The sequence below is a fragment of the Colletotrichum lupini genome, chromosome 8 (assembly GCF_023278565.1).
Source record: "Colletotrichum lupini chromosome 8, complete sequence".
In the NCBI taxonomy this organism is placed as follows: domain Eukaryota; kingdom Fungi; phylum Ascomycota; class Sordariomycetes; order Glomerellales; family Glomerellaceae; genus Colletotrichum; species Colletotrichum lupini.
Genome location: NC_064681.1, coordinates 208373 through 223934, shown reverse-complemented (window position 1 = coordinate 223934; position 15562 = coordinate 208373). Strand labels below are relative to the sequence as shown.

The 15562-nt window shown below is 38.9% G+C and overlaps 2 protein-coding genes across 2 annotated transcripts; one reads left to right on the top strand and one right to left on the bottom strand.

Annotated features, from left to right (window-relative positions):
• Positions 1-12945: 12945 nt before the first annotated feature.
• Positions 12946-14166, top strand: CLUP02_14546 (uncharacterized protein; the record flags this gene model as incomplete). The annotated part of the gene is made up of 1 exon (XM_049293473.1): positions 12946-14166. The coding sequence occupies one exon, from the start codon at positions 12946-12948 to the stop codon at positions 14164-14166; it is 1221 nt and encodes a 406-aa protein (XP_049150619.1).
• A 246-nt stretch (positions 14167-14412) lies between these two features.
• Positions 14413-15393, bottom strand: CLUP02_14545 (uncharacterized protein; the record flags this gene model as incomplete). The annotated part of the gene is made up of 1 exon (XM_049293472.1): positions 14413-15393. The coding sequence occupies one exon, from the start codon at positions 15391-15393 to the stop codon at positions 14413-14415; it is 981 nt and encodes a 326-aa protein (XP_049150618.1).
• Positions 15394-15562: the final 169 nt, after the last annotated feature.

Genomic DNA, 15562 nt, shown 5'->3' with positions numbered 1-15562 from the left:
CGTTATTACTTTATTATCGCTACTACTCAGGTCGCTAATATTATTTTATAGCTTTAGTAAACTTACCAAATCGCCGCTAGTAATACGTAAAGGGCGCTTAAGCGTACTAATAAAGAGGCCCGCTCGACCCCCGTTATTAATAATAACGACGATAAAGTAGCTACGAGCTCCTCCCGCACTACGTCTTCGTCCCGTAACGACGCTATAATTACGCTACTTCGTACTATCTATAACAAAGTGCGCCGCTCTAATAACATTTTAATTAGTATATAGTCGCCCCGCCTACGCTCTATATTCGTAGCTAATTATTTATAAATTCGCTAATAGTAGGGAGATTATTTCTTCCGTAACGACCCCTAGGATAATAGCTAGGGCGGCCCTTTTATATATAAAAGCGGTCCCTTTATAAATAAGGGCGGTCCTTTTGCGCGTCATAAAAATTAAGGAAACGGTTAGTAATTAATACGTTTGCGCTACTTAGTTATAGCTACATAGCCCCTTTTTTTCGTCGTTAGTAGCTAGTTCGCTACGTTATTAAGCTCCTTAAGAACTAAGGCGCGCCGCCTAATTAAAACTCGTTTTTTATATATACTAATTAACGCTACGTTTTTAATATACTTAGCTAGCTCCTACGTATTTTTATTATTACTATATCCCTTCTACCGGATTAGGTATTATCGCCTCCTCTTCGGCCCTCTATATTATATAATATCTTCTACTTCGTAAAGTAGCTCCCTATCTATATCCCTAATAAATAAGGGCTTCCGAGGGGCTTCCTCGCGGTATTAATACGGCTCGAGTAAGGATATATAGAATATATCGTATATTTTATACTACGTTAGTACGTTTAGTTAGTAAGCGACCCCCGCCGTTCTAACTATTAATTTAACTTCGAATAGGCCTAAATACTTATTAGCTAACTTCTAGCTAGGACGCTACTTCTTAATATTCTTTCTTAATAGTAGTACTTAATCGCCCACTTTATATAACATATCTATCCTAGCTTTATTAACTTATTACTTATACGTCTTGCGTGCTTTTTATATAAAGGGTCGTAGAGCTTCTTAATTAGCTCGTAGTCGGGCCGCACGCTCCTTAGCTAAGATATTCTATATACTATCTCAAGTCCCTATTAAGATCGATATAGGGTACGTAAATAAGAACCCGAGTAGGGCCTTAGTAAGCGCTTTACGGATTACTAAGTGCTAGGCGTTATTATATATAAACTCGGCTAAATAAAGACGCTACGCCTAATCTAATTAGTCTTAGGTATAAAAATAGCGAAAGTACTACTCTAAGTATTAGTTCTACCGTTCTATCTAACCGTCCGTTTATAGGTAGAACGCGGTACTAAGACGCCTCTTTATTACTAAAAAATAATAAAAATAAGTCCAAAACTTACTTATAAATAACGACCCCCTATTAAAGACGATCCCTTTAAGTATTCTAAACTTAGTAAAGATCTTCGTAAATAGGAGGTCTGCGAATCCCTAAGCTATAAGGGTCGTCCTCGTAGCGATATAAACGCTATACTTTATAAATCGGTCTATTATAACGAGTACCGCGTCGTAGGGGCGCCTCCTAATTAGTATAGTTAATACGAGTAAGCCCGTAATAAAGTCTAGTAATATCTCTTACTATAGCCTAACTAGGGTAAGTAGAGGGCGTAATAAGCTATACGGCTTATAATAACAAGGCTTCGTCCGCTAGCATACTATATAAGTATTAATATAACTTTTTATATCCTTACTTACTCTATCTTAGTAATAGTAGTATTTTAGTAGCGCTATCGTCCGCTTTATACTATAATATCCTACTATAAGCGTATCGTAATATACTTTAATAACCTCCCTCCTTAGCCCCTTATATAGTAATATATAAGCGCGGCCGCCGTAGTATAGTAGCCCTCTAAAGTCGTATACTTAGCTCTATCGTTACTTTTTCCTAACTAAGCGAGGCCGTCGGTTTTTTTTAGTTTACTACCTATTTTTTATAAAAGCGTCCTCTTATTAAGCGGCCCGTAGTTAACTTATTATTAATAACCCCTCTTTATTAAATACTATTTTAAGTACTCTTATTACGTTAAAGTCCTATAGAACGAGTAGCTCGCGATCTATAGTTCTAATAGTAAGCTTAAGTAGCTTTCTAAGTACTATGCCGTAACTCTAACGCCCTAGGCTCGTAACCTTATTACGCCTCTCGAGGTACTCTTCGGAGTTCCCTCGAGCCGGAGCTCCTAACCTCTTTTACTTATTTCTTTATATTATTACTAGTTCCGTTTTTAGAATACTTACTATCCCTTTTACTTAAGAGCCGCTCCCGCGGCTCGTCCTTATATACTTTATTATTATAACTCTAAAGGGCTCTTATATATTTCTAGCGTTATAGAGGTCTTCTCTTATTTTTAATAATAGCTCCTCCGCTCTACTATCGTTACTACTTTTACCGTAGTTAGGTTTTTATAATAGTCCATCCGCTAGGTTCTTTATACCTAGCTTAAACTTAATCTTAATATTAAACGCTACGAGTTCGTCTAGCTAACATAGCTATCTCCCGTTTAGTCTCTTTTTTATATCTAAGAACTATAGGTTAAAATAATCTATAAATACTACGACCTAATCTCGGCTATAAGCGAGGTAATATCGCTAGTTTTTTAATATATCTACGATAGCTAATAGCTCCGCGTCTCTTATACCGTAGCGGCTCTCCGTATCCGTTAATTTCCTTAACCTATAAGTAATTAGGTACTAATTACCCTTAAATAATTACGTAATTACTAAGCCGATAGCTCGAGCTAAAGCGTCTATTTATAACTATATGGGTAGGGTAGGGTCGAAATATCGTAGTATTAGCATATTAGTAAATACTACTAATAGCTTCTTAAACAACTCTATAGCTAGTATTAATAGCTCTAATTATCCTAGTTTTACCTTCCTTAGTAAGTTTATTAGAGGTGCCGTTATCTTAGCGTAGTTACTAATAAATCTATAGTAAAACCCCGTAAATCTAAAGAACGTTTATATATTTTTAACGCTCCTCGGAAGTAGCTAATTTGCTATAGCTTCGGTACGCGCGGGTTCTATTTCTATGCCTTTATTAGATATAATATACTTATTAAATTAGAAGTCTAATTCGACCGCGGTATATAGCCGACTGCGCAGGGGCTAATTAGGGGCCCTATTTACGATTATCGTAGCTAGCCTAACCTATAGTTAGAACCTCCTTTTTATACCTACGTAGATATCTAAATAGTTTAATTAATCTCTTCGTTAACTACGGTTCGAACTAACTACCCTATAATAGGAATACTAATACTAATTAGTAATTAAATTTTACTATTATAGATCGGTAAGGTATCTTACTACGCAGAAGAGACGACCTTTTAATACCGCACGGGATAGGAGATTCGTACTAATTAACCTTACGGAAGTAAATAAAAAAGGGGGCGATTTTTAAATACCGTACGGAATTAAGTAATCGTAGCCCTTTACTACTTACGAGAGGTCGACGTTTACTACGTTAAACTACGTTAATTAACGGAACTGCTTAAGTAATTAGTTTTTTACCGTTACTTTAAGTAGCCTTTTTATTAAATAACTTTTCCGCAGCCGGCCTACGATTAAAAATTAACTAGTTAAATCGGTAAAAAGAAATACCTACGCGGCAACTACCCGCCTAGTTAATTAGTATAACGGGCGAGCTTAATAATACGGTATAAAAGAGCACTGCGCGATCGAAAAAAGGGATCTCTAAATATAAATATTCTTAGTTAGCGTAATAAGAAGCGTATAGGAGTTATTAAACTAAGAAATTTACGGTATATAAAAAAAGTCTACTACTATTAGGATCTTATGGGTACGACCTTAAGCCCGCGATTTAGATAACCTCTCCGTAGCTCCCTTAACTACCCCCTAAGTATTACTTAGGAATATAGTATAGGGGACGGTTTAACGAGGGAGGAGGGGATTTAAAAATTACAAAGAGCACGAGGCTTAGGAGGCTAGAAGTATATAAAAAAGCGGAAATCGGTAACTAATAAAAATCCCGAGACTAATTACTATATCGTCCTACGGTAATATAAACGTCTACCGCTACTATTAAAAAAAGGAACTACTAAAACCTACCCTTTTATACTAAATAAAAAAGAGGATCTTAATAAGTACGATAGCTAGCGATCTAGAAAGGTAGTAGTAATTACTAGAGAGGGTAGAAATAAGAGTAGTAGCGAGACGGTAAGAGGAAGCGGGAATCTCCTAGACCTTAATAAGTTCGTTAAGTAGCGAAAGTACGGATTTGCTATAACCGGCGCGCGGATTAAACATATCCCTATTAAAATTAAATACGCTAGTAACTGCTAATATGGGCACAAGCTAGGGCACGACCCTTAGTAAGTTAGGGTAAAGAAGGAGAGGGCAAAACCCGATCTTAAATAGAATCCCTATCCCTTATAAATAAGTAAATATTAACCCGGACTATTAGGGGACGTGGATATATAAAATCGCGGATTAGCTTAATAGCGAGCAAATTAACGTAGTATTAATCTATTTAACTAAGGTCTACGAGAAAAAGGGGCTATAGGGGCAACCCCTATTCTATAAGATCGCAAACGACCTTAGCTATTAGCTAAATAAATAGTTCGCAAGCGCAAGCCTAGGAATTATAAAAGCGGTTAATAGATTCCTCTATAAGCGAGGGGTACTACTAGCGTAATTATAATCGTAAGAACCTTACGAAATCCTAGTAACAACGATTACAGAAGAGGAATTCGTAACATAGACCTAGGTACAAGTTAACAAGGCGTATAATCGCTTTAACGAATTTAGAAAAAGGGTAAACGACCCAGATTTCCTTCTTATAATTACTAACGGTAATCTATCGTCGCAAAAGGATATATAGAGGCAAAATATAGTACTAGAAGTACGACAATCGATAATTCTACCTATTTCGATCTATAGCTCGTTACCGCTACTAATGCGAAATTCGGTACTAATCGGTTAATAAGAAAGGAGGCAGACTAACCAAAGTTATTAATAATACATAGCGACGCAGGGATCATATATAAATACTAAAAATCTAGCAGCAAATACGAGGCAGTTCACAGACCTTAAAAAGATCTTCCCAAAAGAGAAATTATACTCTAGGGGGAAGTATAAGGTTTTATAAAAAACCCTAACGATATTTTATAATTACTACGAAAAAGTCGGAATTAGGGAATACTAATACTATTCGGTAGTTAATGTCGTACTTATAAGCAAAGCCTCTAATTACTATTACGAAGCGGTACGTAATCTCGATCGAAACGACTTTCTTAGTATAATTAACGCAATCCGAAGCCGCTTTAAGACCTATAATAAGAACCTAAAGCTCCTATCTAAGCTACGAGCGATTTCTTTTATATCTATAGCTAGGATAATAGAGAGTAAATCGCAAGTAAAAATCCTCGAAAAGCTTATTAATCGAATTAATAAGCTAGCGAAAACCTAGCTAAATAAGGGGACTAACGAGCGGAAAGTTAGATATCTTTATACCGTAGTCTAGCGCGTTCTAAAGGCGAAAATAACTTTATATTAAGTACCCGAAGACTACGAGACGCTTTGCTCGAAGCTAAGATCTAGTTTTAATATTAAGGCGAGAATGCCGTGCTAAACTTATCTCTAAGTATACGACGGCCCTTATTAATAGTATTAGGTCGACCGAACGTATAATAAGAAAGGAAAGGAAGCTAAGTACGGCAATCGCTAGTAGGGAATCCTAAATTTGTTAAATAAGTAGAGATTTAACTCGCGAGTAGGGTAATAAAAGAAGTAGTGTTTTATTTATAAAAAAGATAGATATTAGTTAAGTAACTACTCTAAAGAAGAGCGTGCTAAATCGTACGAATAATATAGAAAATCGAGGGTAGTAAATAGCAAAACCAGCCCTTATTAATTTAACTAATTCCTCGTTATATATAAGGGCAGATCCGGGGGCACGGAACCTAGTAAAAGTAGCTAATTTAGTAGCCTAAAGCACCCGCACCCTATAGGAGATTTAGAAAATAAAGAAGATCTTACCCCCTATACTAACGAATTAGATTACGACGAAGTCGACGATATTAACTACTCTTTCTTCGCCCCGTTAGCCTCGGGAGGATATACGAGGCTAAACGAACAAAAAGTAATAGAAGCCCTTAATAAGTAGGCTTTTATTTACAAATAGCAAGGGAAGGTCCCTTAAATAACGGATACGGAGGTAGGCAAAAGGACGAATCTAATAGCGCAAAATTCTACTCTCTTAATATCTAAAAAAAAGAGATAGGGTACTAAGCAATTCTAAGGGTAGCTAGAGGGGTCCTTTTTATACTACTTAGATCACTCGAATACTAAGCTCGTATAGGCATTTTACGCGAACGAAAGGTACGGCCTAGATAATTTCTATAGGATTATCCTAGACACTAGGGTATCGTAATAGTTAATAAGAAGAAAAGGGTAATTCTAAGCGCTATAAAAAATCGCGCTAGGAACGCTTAATACGTTAATAGCGGGCATTGCGAGGATTAGCTTCGGCCTAAGTAAGGAAATTATCGCCCTAAGTACGATAGAAGTAGAGACGTACTTCGGAACGATAACTTTCTATATCCTACCCGTTAATACCCTATTTCTCTTATATCTAAAAGATATAGATCGACTAGGTATTATATTTAATAATACGAAGAACAGAATCTCTAGCCGCAAGTACTTCGAAATAATTAAACGATAATAGGGGCACGCGTTTATAAGGCTTACTAACGATACGAAGTTAATTAATTACCTAATGGAAAGTGAGCTTAGATAACTATATTAAAGATTTAGCTACTTATTAGTCGCGAGGCTATATAACTTCCTAAAGTATTTAGGTAATAATAATATCGAAATAGGGGCGCTAGAGTAGTTAACGAAAGTATATTACTAATACTAAATAAATACGCAGAGCCTACGCAGATTTAAATTTAAATTGCGTAATAAGCTTAACTTTAATTAAGAGATCGTCGTCGATATTTTTTACTTAAACAGTCGACCGGTCCTATATATAATCGACGAGGCTATATTATTCTAAGCAGGGCAATTCCTACGGGATCTATAAGCAAAAACAGTATAAGTAGCTCTACGAAAAAACTAGATTAATATATACTAAGGACCGCTAAACAGTATTAGAACCGACGCTAATACTAATTTTAAGTTAACAAAATTCAAAAAAAATGCAACGGCCTACGGTATATAGTTAAAAGTCGTACCCGTCGAAGCGCACTATAGTATTAAAAAGGTAGAAAGGGCGCACTAGTAGTTAAAAAGAGCGTTTAAAATTATTAAAAAGGAAAATCCCGATTCCGACGACGACGAATACCTCTAGATAGTACTTAAATACTATAACGATACTATGGGGCCTAATAGGCTCATACCGACGCTTCTAATATTTAGAGCATATTTAAAAACGACCTTAGCCTCGCTACCGTCGCTAGACGTAAGCTAGCGAGCTTAAGTAATTAAAAAAGTAATACGGGCACTGCGCGAAGTAAGTATAAAAAAGTAAGTTAATAAGGTAATTACTGCGCGCAATAGGCCCGATATAAGGGTTAATTTAGATATACCCCTAAATTCGGATATACGAGTATAGCGCGAAATTACTTAATAATAGGCTAGGCTATATAAATTAATTTCCGTTAACGAGCGTTCTTATATAGTCGCAAGAGATTATAACTAGCTACTTAAAGTATTAATTACGGTAGTTAGACTATATTATATAGATCCTATCGAGGTGATTTCTAGCTTATAAAAAGAAGAAGAGCTAGGGGAAGCTATATAGCCCGCGGTAGAGGCATAAGAAATTATCCTTAATAAAATCGTCGTAGTAATACTAATAAATAACAAGGAAGAGGAAATTGCTAAAAGGGTACTAATACGTCGCGGGAGACTACGATAGCAAGTACTAACGCGGCAATTTATTATTAGTAATAAGGTAATTAACACCTTTTATATAGTAAAAGAGAAAGCCGATTTCGAGCTAGTAATTAAACTACGTAAGGAAGGCGTAATTATAATTATTAGAAAGCCGTATAAGGGATTAGATCTTATCGAAGTAGATACTCTGCGCGATCGAGAGGTCTATCGATTTATCCTCTACGATTTAGAAAAGTATATAAACCTCCGCATATTTAAATTACGAATAGTTCGTGAAATTAAAAAAAAAGGAACACCCTAACTATACGAGAAGTCTAGATACGTAATTTAGGGGTACGGTGACGTTAAAAAGGCGACGCTACTTATACAATCGCCTACTATATAGCGCTATAGCTAACGATTAATAATAGTACTAATAGTATCGCTACGGAAGAAGGGATACGAGATTTAGAGCCATAATATTACCTAGGTATATACCCAATCGGCTATAGGGCTCATAAGGAAAATCCTAGCCTATCTACCGAAGGAAATGGCTAGTAAGTACTTAGAAAGCACGATTATTAAAGTGCTTAAGCTACTATATAGGCTCGCAGAATCGGGCACCTATTAATAAGCTACTTATTACGATTTTTATATTAATTAACTATTAATAGTTACCTCTACGTACGACCCGTGCTTACTAGTCGCGGAGCATAAAGGCGACTAATTTAGGATCGTCGGAATATAGACCGACGATATATTAGGCCTATCTGATATTAACTTTATAAAAAAGGAGGATAAGGAGCTTTAAAAAGCGGGCTTCGTAGCGAAGCTAAAAGAGGTCCTTATAATAAATACCCCCTTAGTATTTAACGGCGGGATTCTTATAATCGAAAGGGAAACCGTCGTCTTTTAATAAAAGGGGTAGGGCGAGAAGATTAACCTCGTCGACCCGAACGTAACTAATATTAAAAAGTAGTATAAAGCTAAGCTTGCGCGAGGGGTATATATTACGAGTATTTATTAGCCCGAGGTAACTTTTAACTATACTAGGGTAGCGTAGGCTATAGATCTAACCGAACGAGATATCGAGGTACTTAATAAGCGGCTTAAGTAGTAATAAACGAATCTCGATCGAGGTCTCGTTTACTACCCGATCGACCTTACGACTAGTAAGCTCTATATCTTCGTTAATAGGTTATTTATAAATAATAACGACCTTACTTCGTAATTAGGGTATATTATTATTCTAGCTAACGAGAGTATGGGTAAGAGCGAATTTACTATATACGGTAATATAATCTATTACTCGTTAACTAAAAATAAGTAGGTAACGAGAAGTATATTAGCATCGGAGGTCTACGGTATAGTTAACGGCGTTAACCTCTTTTACGCGATTTTAACGACGCTAAAGAAGATTACCGATTAAATTAGCCTTCTACTTATTCTAACGGTTATTTATACCGATTCCTACTCGCTATACGAATACCTCGTTAAATTAGGAACGACGAAAGAAAAGAGGCTTATAATTAATATTATAGCTCTTAAGTAATCGTACGAAAGGCGCGAGATACTCGAGATCCGTTAGATTAATAGTAAAGATAACCTCGCAGACGCTTTTATAAAAGTAGTACTAAATAAGGGATTAGAGCAATTCGTAGGTAGTAGAAAAGTTACCGTATAAATAGAGGGATAGGTTATATAAAAAGAATAGAGAAAAGGGGGAAAAGGAGACGACTTAGTAGACGGGCCCGAGGTCGAATTATACCTCTAACCGTAGCGGTTAAATTAATAAAAGAAAGAGAAAGTTAGTATCGGATTAGAAGTCTAATTTGACCGCGGTATATAGCCGACTGCGTAGGGGCTAATTAGGGGCCCTATTTACGATTATTATAGCTAGCCTAACTTATGGTTAGAACCTCCTTTTTATACCTACGCAGATATTTAGATAGTTTAATTAATCTCTTCGTCAACTACGGTTCGAACTAACTACCCTATAATAGGGATACTAACAATACCCTAAGAATCTTATACGTAATATATAGAACTCGTATTTACTACCGTTTAAATATAAGTTCTATTACCGTAATCTTTATAGCACGCTACGTACGTACTCTTTATACGCTACGTAGTTATTACTATATATTAAGATATCGTCTAGGTATACGATATAGACGGTATTGACTAGGCCGCTCAAAACGTTATTAATATATACCTAAAAAGTCGCGGGCGCGTTAGTTAGCCCGAAAGGTATAACTAGGTACTCGAACTACCCGTATTTAGTACGAAAAAGCCGTCTTTTACTTATCGCCCTCGGCTATACGTATATAGTAGTACGCGTTCTTAAGGTCTAGCTTCGTAAAAATAAAGGTATTAGATAGTCTATTTAGTATCTCTTTAATTAGCGGTAGCGGCGTTCTATCTTTCTATATAATTTTATTAATCGCTCTATAGTCGACGCAAAGTCGCAGCTCTCCTCTTTTTTTAAGTATAAAAAGGATAGGTGCTCCTACTAGGCTTATAGAGGGGCGTATCTAGCCCCTAGCCTTTATTTTTATTAAATAGTCGCGCAGGATCTTAACCTTATAGTTCGATAGTAGGTAAATAGGTCCCTAGAGAATAGGCGCCGCGTCGTCTAGCTCGATATAGTAGTCGTATAGTGCTCTATCTAATAGCGAGATAGCTTTCTTTTTTAAGAATAAGTCGTTAAAGTCCTAATAACGCAGCTTCTAGTCCTCGGCTACGCTCGCTAGTACTACGTCGCTATTTATAGCTAGATTAATTACGATATACGCGAGTATTACTAAAACTAAGTCGTTTAGTAGCCCCTTTTTTAGGGCGTCTAAGCGGATATATCGTTCGTAAATTAGATACTACTACTTCTTTTATTTCTAACTAATTAGTAGGTCGATATCCTCTAGCTATAGGAAACCGAGGATAAGTATAAGTACCGTAATATTAGCTATTACAAAGCGATATAGCTATGTCTTTGTTACGTAGTTATTATCGGTAATTCGAAGCCGTAAGTAATAGCTTCTTAACGTCTCTATTTATTTACCCTCGACGTTTACTAGCTACGGCGATAGGTAAATTCGTAGATTAGCGTTAAAGCTATTAAGTAGCCCGATACTAACTACGTTCCCTTCTACTCCCGAATCGATAAGGGCGCTTAGCTTCTCTTATACGTAGTTTAGGTATATATAGGTTAGGACGTCTAAGCGCCGCCCTTATTAATCGCTAGCTACTCTTTTTATTAGAATAATATTTAAGCTCGTTACCGGTCCGCGCTACTCGGCTAGAGCGAGGTCTAATTAATAACTAGCGGCCTTATACCCTTTCTAATTATATTTACGGTATATAACGCTCAAGTAGCTATTAGCGAGGTGCCTAGTTTTACTATAATTATAGTACTACTAATACTACTCCCGCAGTTACGAGTAATCCCTTATAATATAGCTAGTTTCTTTATAATTATAGTACGTAGTATCCTTACTAAGTAAGTTACGGCGTATTCCTTACGTATTTAACTTATTAACGCCCCGGTATCTTCTCGCTAGCTCGTTCGAGTTTAAGTTAGAATATTACTTAGGGGACGTTCGTAAGCTCCTTATTAATAGCGAGGATTGTTCGATACGTCTTACTAGCGATACTAGCTATAGGCGAGTCTATAAAAGTTCTATTTACGATACTATTACGAGGCGTAGTTCGGGCCGTAGCTTACTTATTAATATAGAGATCCTCTATTTCTCTATCGAGATATATTCTAATTCTATCTTAAGCTTATTAATATGGCTAACGAACTCGTTAATTTTCTTTTTCTAACTTTATAAGGCGCTATTTAGTTATATACTCGCTACTATTCCTCGGCTAGCGGGATTAGATAGGTTATTTTATAAGAAGGTCTCTAGTTCTTTTTATATAACCTAGTCTATTATAAAACTAGGGGTCCTTTAGTAGTCGAAGATATAATATATTTAGGAAGTTTTTATGCCGCTACTTAGGTAGCTAACCGTATATACTACTTTATCGCGGTCTATTTTTATTTATTAAGCCTATAGGTCGAAGTAATAATAATAGTTAAAAAGGAAGCTCTATAGATCCCGTACCGATTTATTAGTATATAATAAGTTAGGGAGGGATAGCGGTTTAAATATAGACGTTCTACTTACGGCGCTTATTTAAGTTAAGAGGGAGCTAATAAATAGGGGCTTAAGTAGTACGAACTCGTCGCTTTATCGTCGCTCGAGCGGCGCTTTAGGTACGGCTTTACTTATTAAACTATCCTTAGTCCGGGGGTTTACGTTTTTATTTGCGTTAAAGCTAATATCCGAGGCTACTATAGCTAAGACCGTAGCCCTTAGCGCGGGGGCCGGGCTATCCGAGGAGCTCTATAGGCGTTCTAAATTTGCTCGTCTTTTATATAAGCGCTCTTCGTACGTTATAATAAAGATTTCTTTTTCTAATTATTATTCTTATTCTTATAGTTCTACTAGCCTATTACTTATCGTTCGGTTTAGGTATTAGCGAGTAAGGGTAAGAGGTTTACTATTTTATTTAAAATTCGTTAATATTCTTAGCGATACGGTCCTTTTACGTCGCCGCTACGTTAATAGTTCTACTACGCTTCGTTTTTATATTATTTACTAAGGAGGAGGCGACTCTAGGGGGTCTAATAGAAAAGAGTCGTCTTTTTCTTATTATCGTAGCGCCGACTGCGCTCTCTTACTACGTCTCGTTTTTATTAGCATTTTAAGCTTCTAGCCTAATCCCCTTCGTAAATAGAGATTTTAGACTATTAATAAGTATACGATATAGGGAAGAAGCTTATAGAGGCTAACTACTATTAGGGTCTAAAAGAGGAATTACTAAAATCTGCCCTTCCCTCGAGGTATACTACTAGCGCTCTATATATGCCTAAGCTACTCCTTTGTTACTTAGTCCCCCTCTTTATGCCCCCCTAAGCTATCCCTTAACCGACGAGGCCTGACCGGCGAGGCCTGATATTTGGCGCCACATTGGTGACACCAACGCGCGAGACGTTCTTCTTGCGATGGCAGCGTGGGTCGACTCTCGTACGGGAAAGCTCACGTACGCCCAGATGCAAGCCATGATGGCCACAGAATTTGGAGGAATGAATGAAGTCTTGGCCGACATCTTCCACCAAACCGGGGATCAACGTTGGCTCACTGTTGCACAGCGATTTGACCATGCCGCCATATTTGATCCTCTTGCTTCAAACCAGGATAGCCTCAATGGCTTGCACGCGAACACTCAAGTTCCAAAATGGATCGGTGCCTCACGCGAGTACAAAGCCACGGGAACTAGTCGATACCAGGACATCGCCCGTAACGCATGGAACATCACCGTCAGCGCGCATTCGTACGCAATTGGAGGGAACAGCCAGGCAGAGCACTTTAGGCTCCCCAATGCCATCGCTACATTCTTGAATCAAGACACTTGCGAGGCTTGCAACACGTACAACATGCTCAAGCTCACACGAGAGCTTTGGTTGACAAACCCGAGCGCCACAACTTACTTTGATTTTTATGAGCGTGCTTTGCTCAACCATTTGCTGGGCCAGCAGAACCCATCTGATGGTCATGGTCATGTCACATACTTCACTCCCTTGAACCCGGGTGGACGTCGTGGCGTCGGTCCGGCCTGGGGCGGTGGAACCTGGAGTACAGACTATGACTCCTTCTGGTGCTGCCAAGGAACTGGGTTGGAAACAAACACAAAACTCATGGACTCCATCTACTTTTACGACAACTCTGCGCTCTACGTCAACCTGTTCATACCCTCTGTTCTGACATGGACTCAGCGCAGCGTCACTGTTGCCCAGACCACCGATTTCCCCCGCGGTGATACAACGACCCTGAAGGTCACTGGTGCTGGCAAATGGGTTATGCGTGTCCGTATCCCAGCATGGGCTTCTGGAGCTCAAGTTACTGTGAATGGCCAAGCCATAAGCAGTGCCGCTGGAACATATGCGTCAATCGACCGCACCTGGGCCTCGGGCGATACGGTGGTTGTGAAGCTACCTATGAAGCTACAAGTCATTCCTGCGAACGACAACCCCAGCATTGCCGCAATCGCCTACGGTCCTGTCATTTTGAGTGGAAATTATGGAAGCGAAACACTTTCTACTACCCCAGCGTTGAACTTGGCCACCGTGAAGAGAACTGGAACTACTGGATTGGCTTTTACGGCGACGGCGGGTGGCAAGACTGTGAACCTTGGACCCTTCTATGATGCCCAAGGTTTCAATTAAATTATAACGTGTACTGGTCCATCAGCGGAAACTTGCCCGCATGAGATGCGAAGAGACTCATCCGGATTCCACTCTTTCACATTACATTCCCGTACATACTTAAACACCTCGACCTTTTTGGGCACTAAGGAGAATGCACCCACAACTTATCGGGGAAACCATCGATTGCATAAGTGTGGGTAGAATAAGTGTGTGAATAAATCGAGGCTATGATTCTGTAACTGAGATTCCCGTGTTGGACCATTGCTAGACTTGCAGAAACTGCCCATCTCTAGCAGCCTTGACCCTCACACACTGCCTGTTCACTTTCAAATATCGATCGAAGGCGTCTGTGCCGATGACAAATGGATGTTGAGTGCCGTCTGGTCTATGATCCAAGAGATCGAAGTGATAGAGCGCTCGGTCTTGGTTCTGGTGGTTGGCAATGAGTGTATCCACATCCGCCTTCTTTGCCAGGTCCGCGAATCGGTTCAAAGACATGATTTGCTGGTCCTTGGCTGACGCACTGCTCGGAATGCCAACGCCGCCATAGAAGCCAGCGACATGGTTTGTGCCCTTGTCAAATACTTCAAAGATTGTCGACACAGTGCCTGGTGTATGCCCTGGCGTCACGAAAAAGCTGAATGTAACGTTGCCGATAGTCAGTCGGTCACCATCTGAGATGGTTCTGTCCTTGATCGGCCCGTCCTGAATCTGCGATAGAGTTTCCCAAGCCGCAGCTGAGGCGTATGTGGCGAAGGAATAGTTATCTTGAAGCCATCGAGCCCCGCCATAATGATCAAAATGTTCATGGGTAATGACGAGATGTTTGATGTCGCTGGCAGTGAATCCAAGTGTCTCGAGAGAGGGGATCAGGATGCCTTCGGCCTCAGCAGCATTGTTGAGAGCATCGAAGACAACGAGGCCATCACCAGTATTGTAAGCCCATGCCGAGACAGCACTCTGCCCAATGTAATATAATCGGTCAAAGACCTCGCGAGGGGCAATGAGCCCTGATATCTGTGTGGCGGAGGAAAGCTCAGGGTAGACTTGGCCGAGAATGCAGCGATGTGCAAAATATGGGTACAGATCTGGGCCTGCAAGCGTTCGTGCATCGTTTAACCATTTTGTGACATTGTCTTTTTGCTCCTTTGGAAATTCTGTAATGTTGAAGAAGTCTTCAAATTGCGCGCGGGCAAGACCCGCCAAAGCCATTAGGCTCCACAACGTTGAGATGTTAGATTTCATGATGAATGCCTGACATAGAAAGCAGTCTGTAAAAGAAGGGTATACGTTTCAACGTCTCGGCCAGTTAATTTATACACACACTCAAATTCTCTGCTCGAATATACGTGGCCAAGCAGAATCTGCATGTCTGTGTTTCCCGGGCGCGTAAACATCTACCGAGACCAAAACA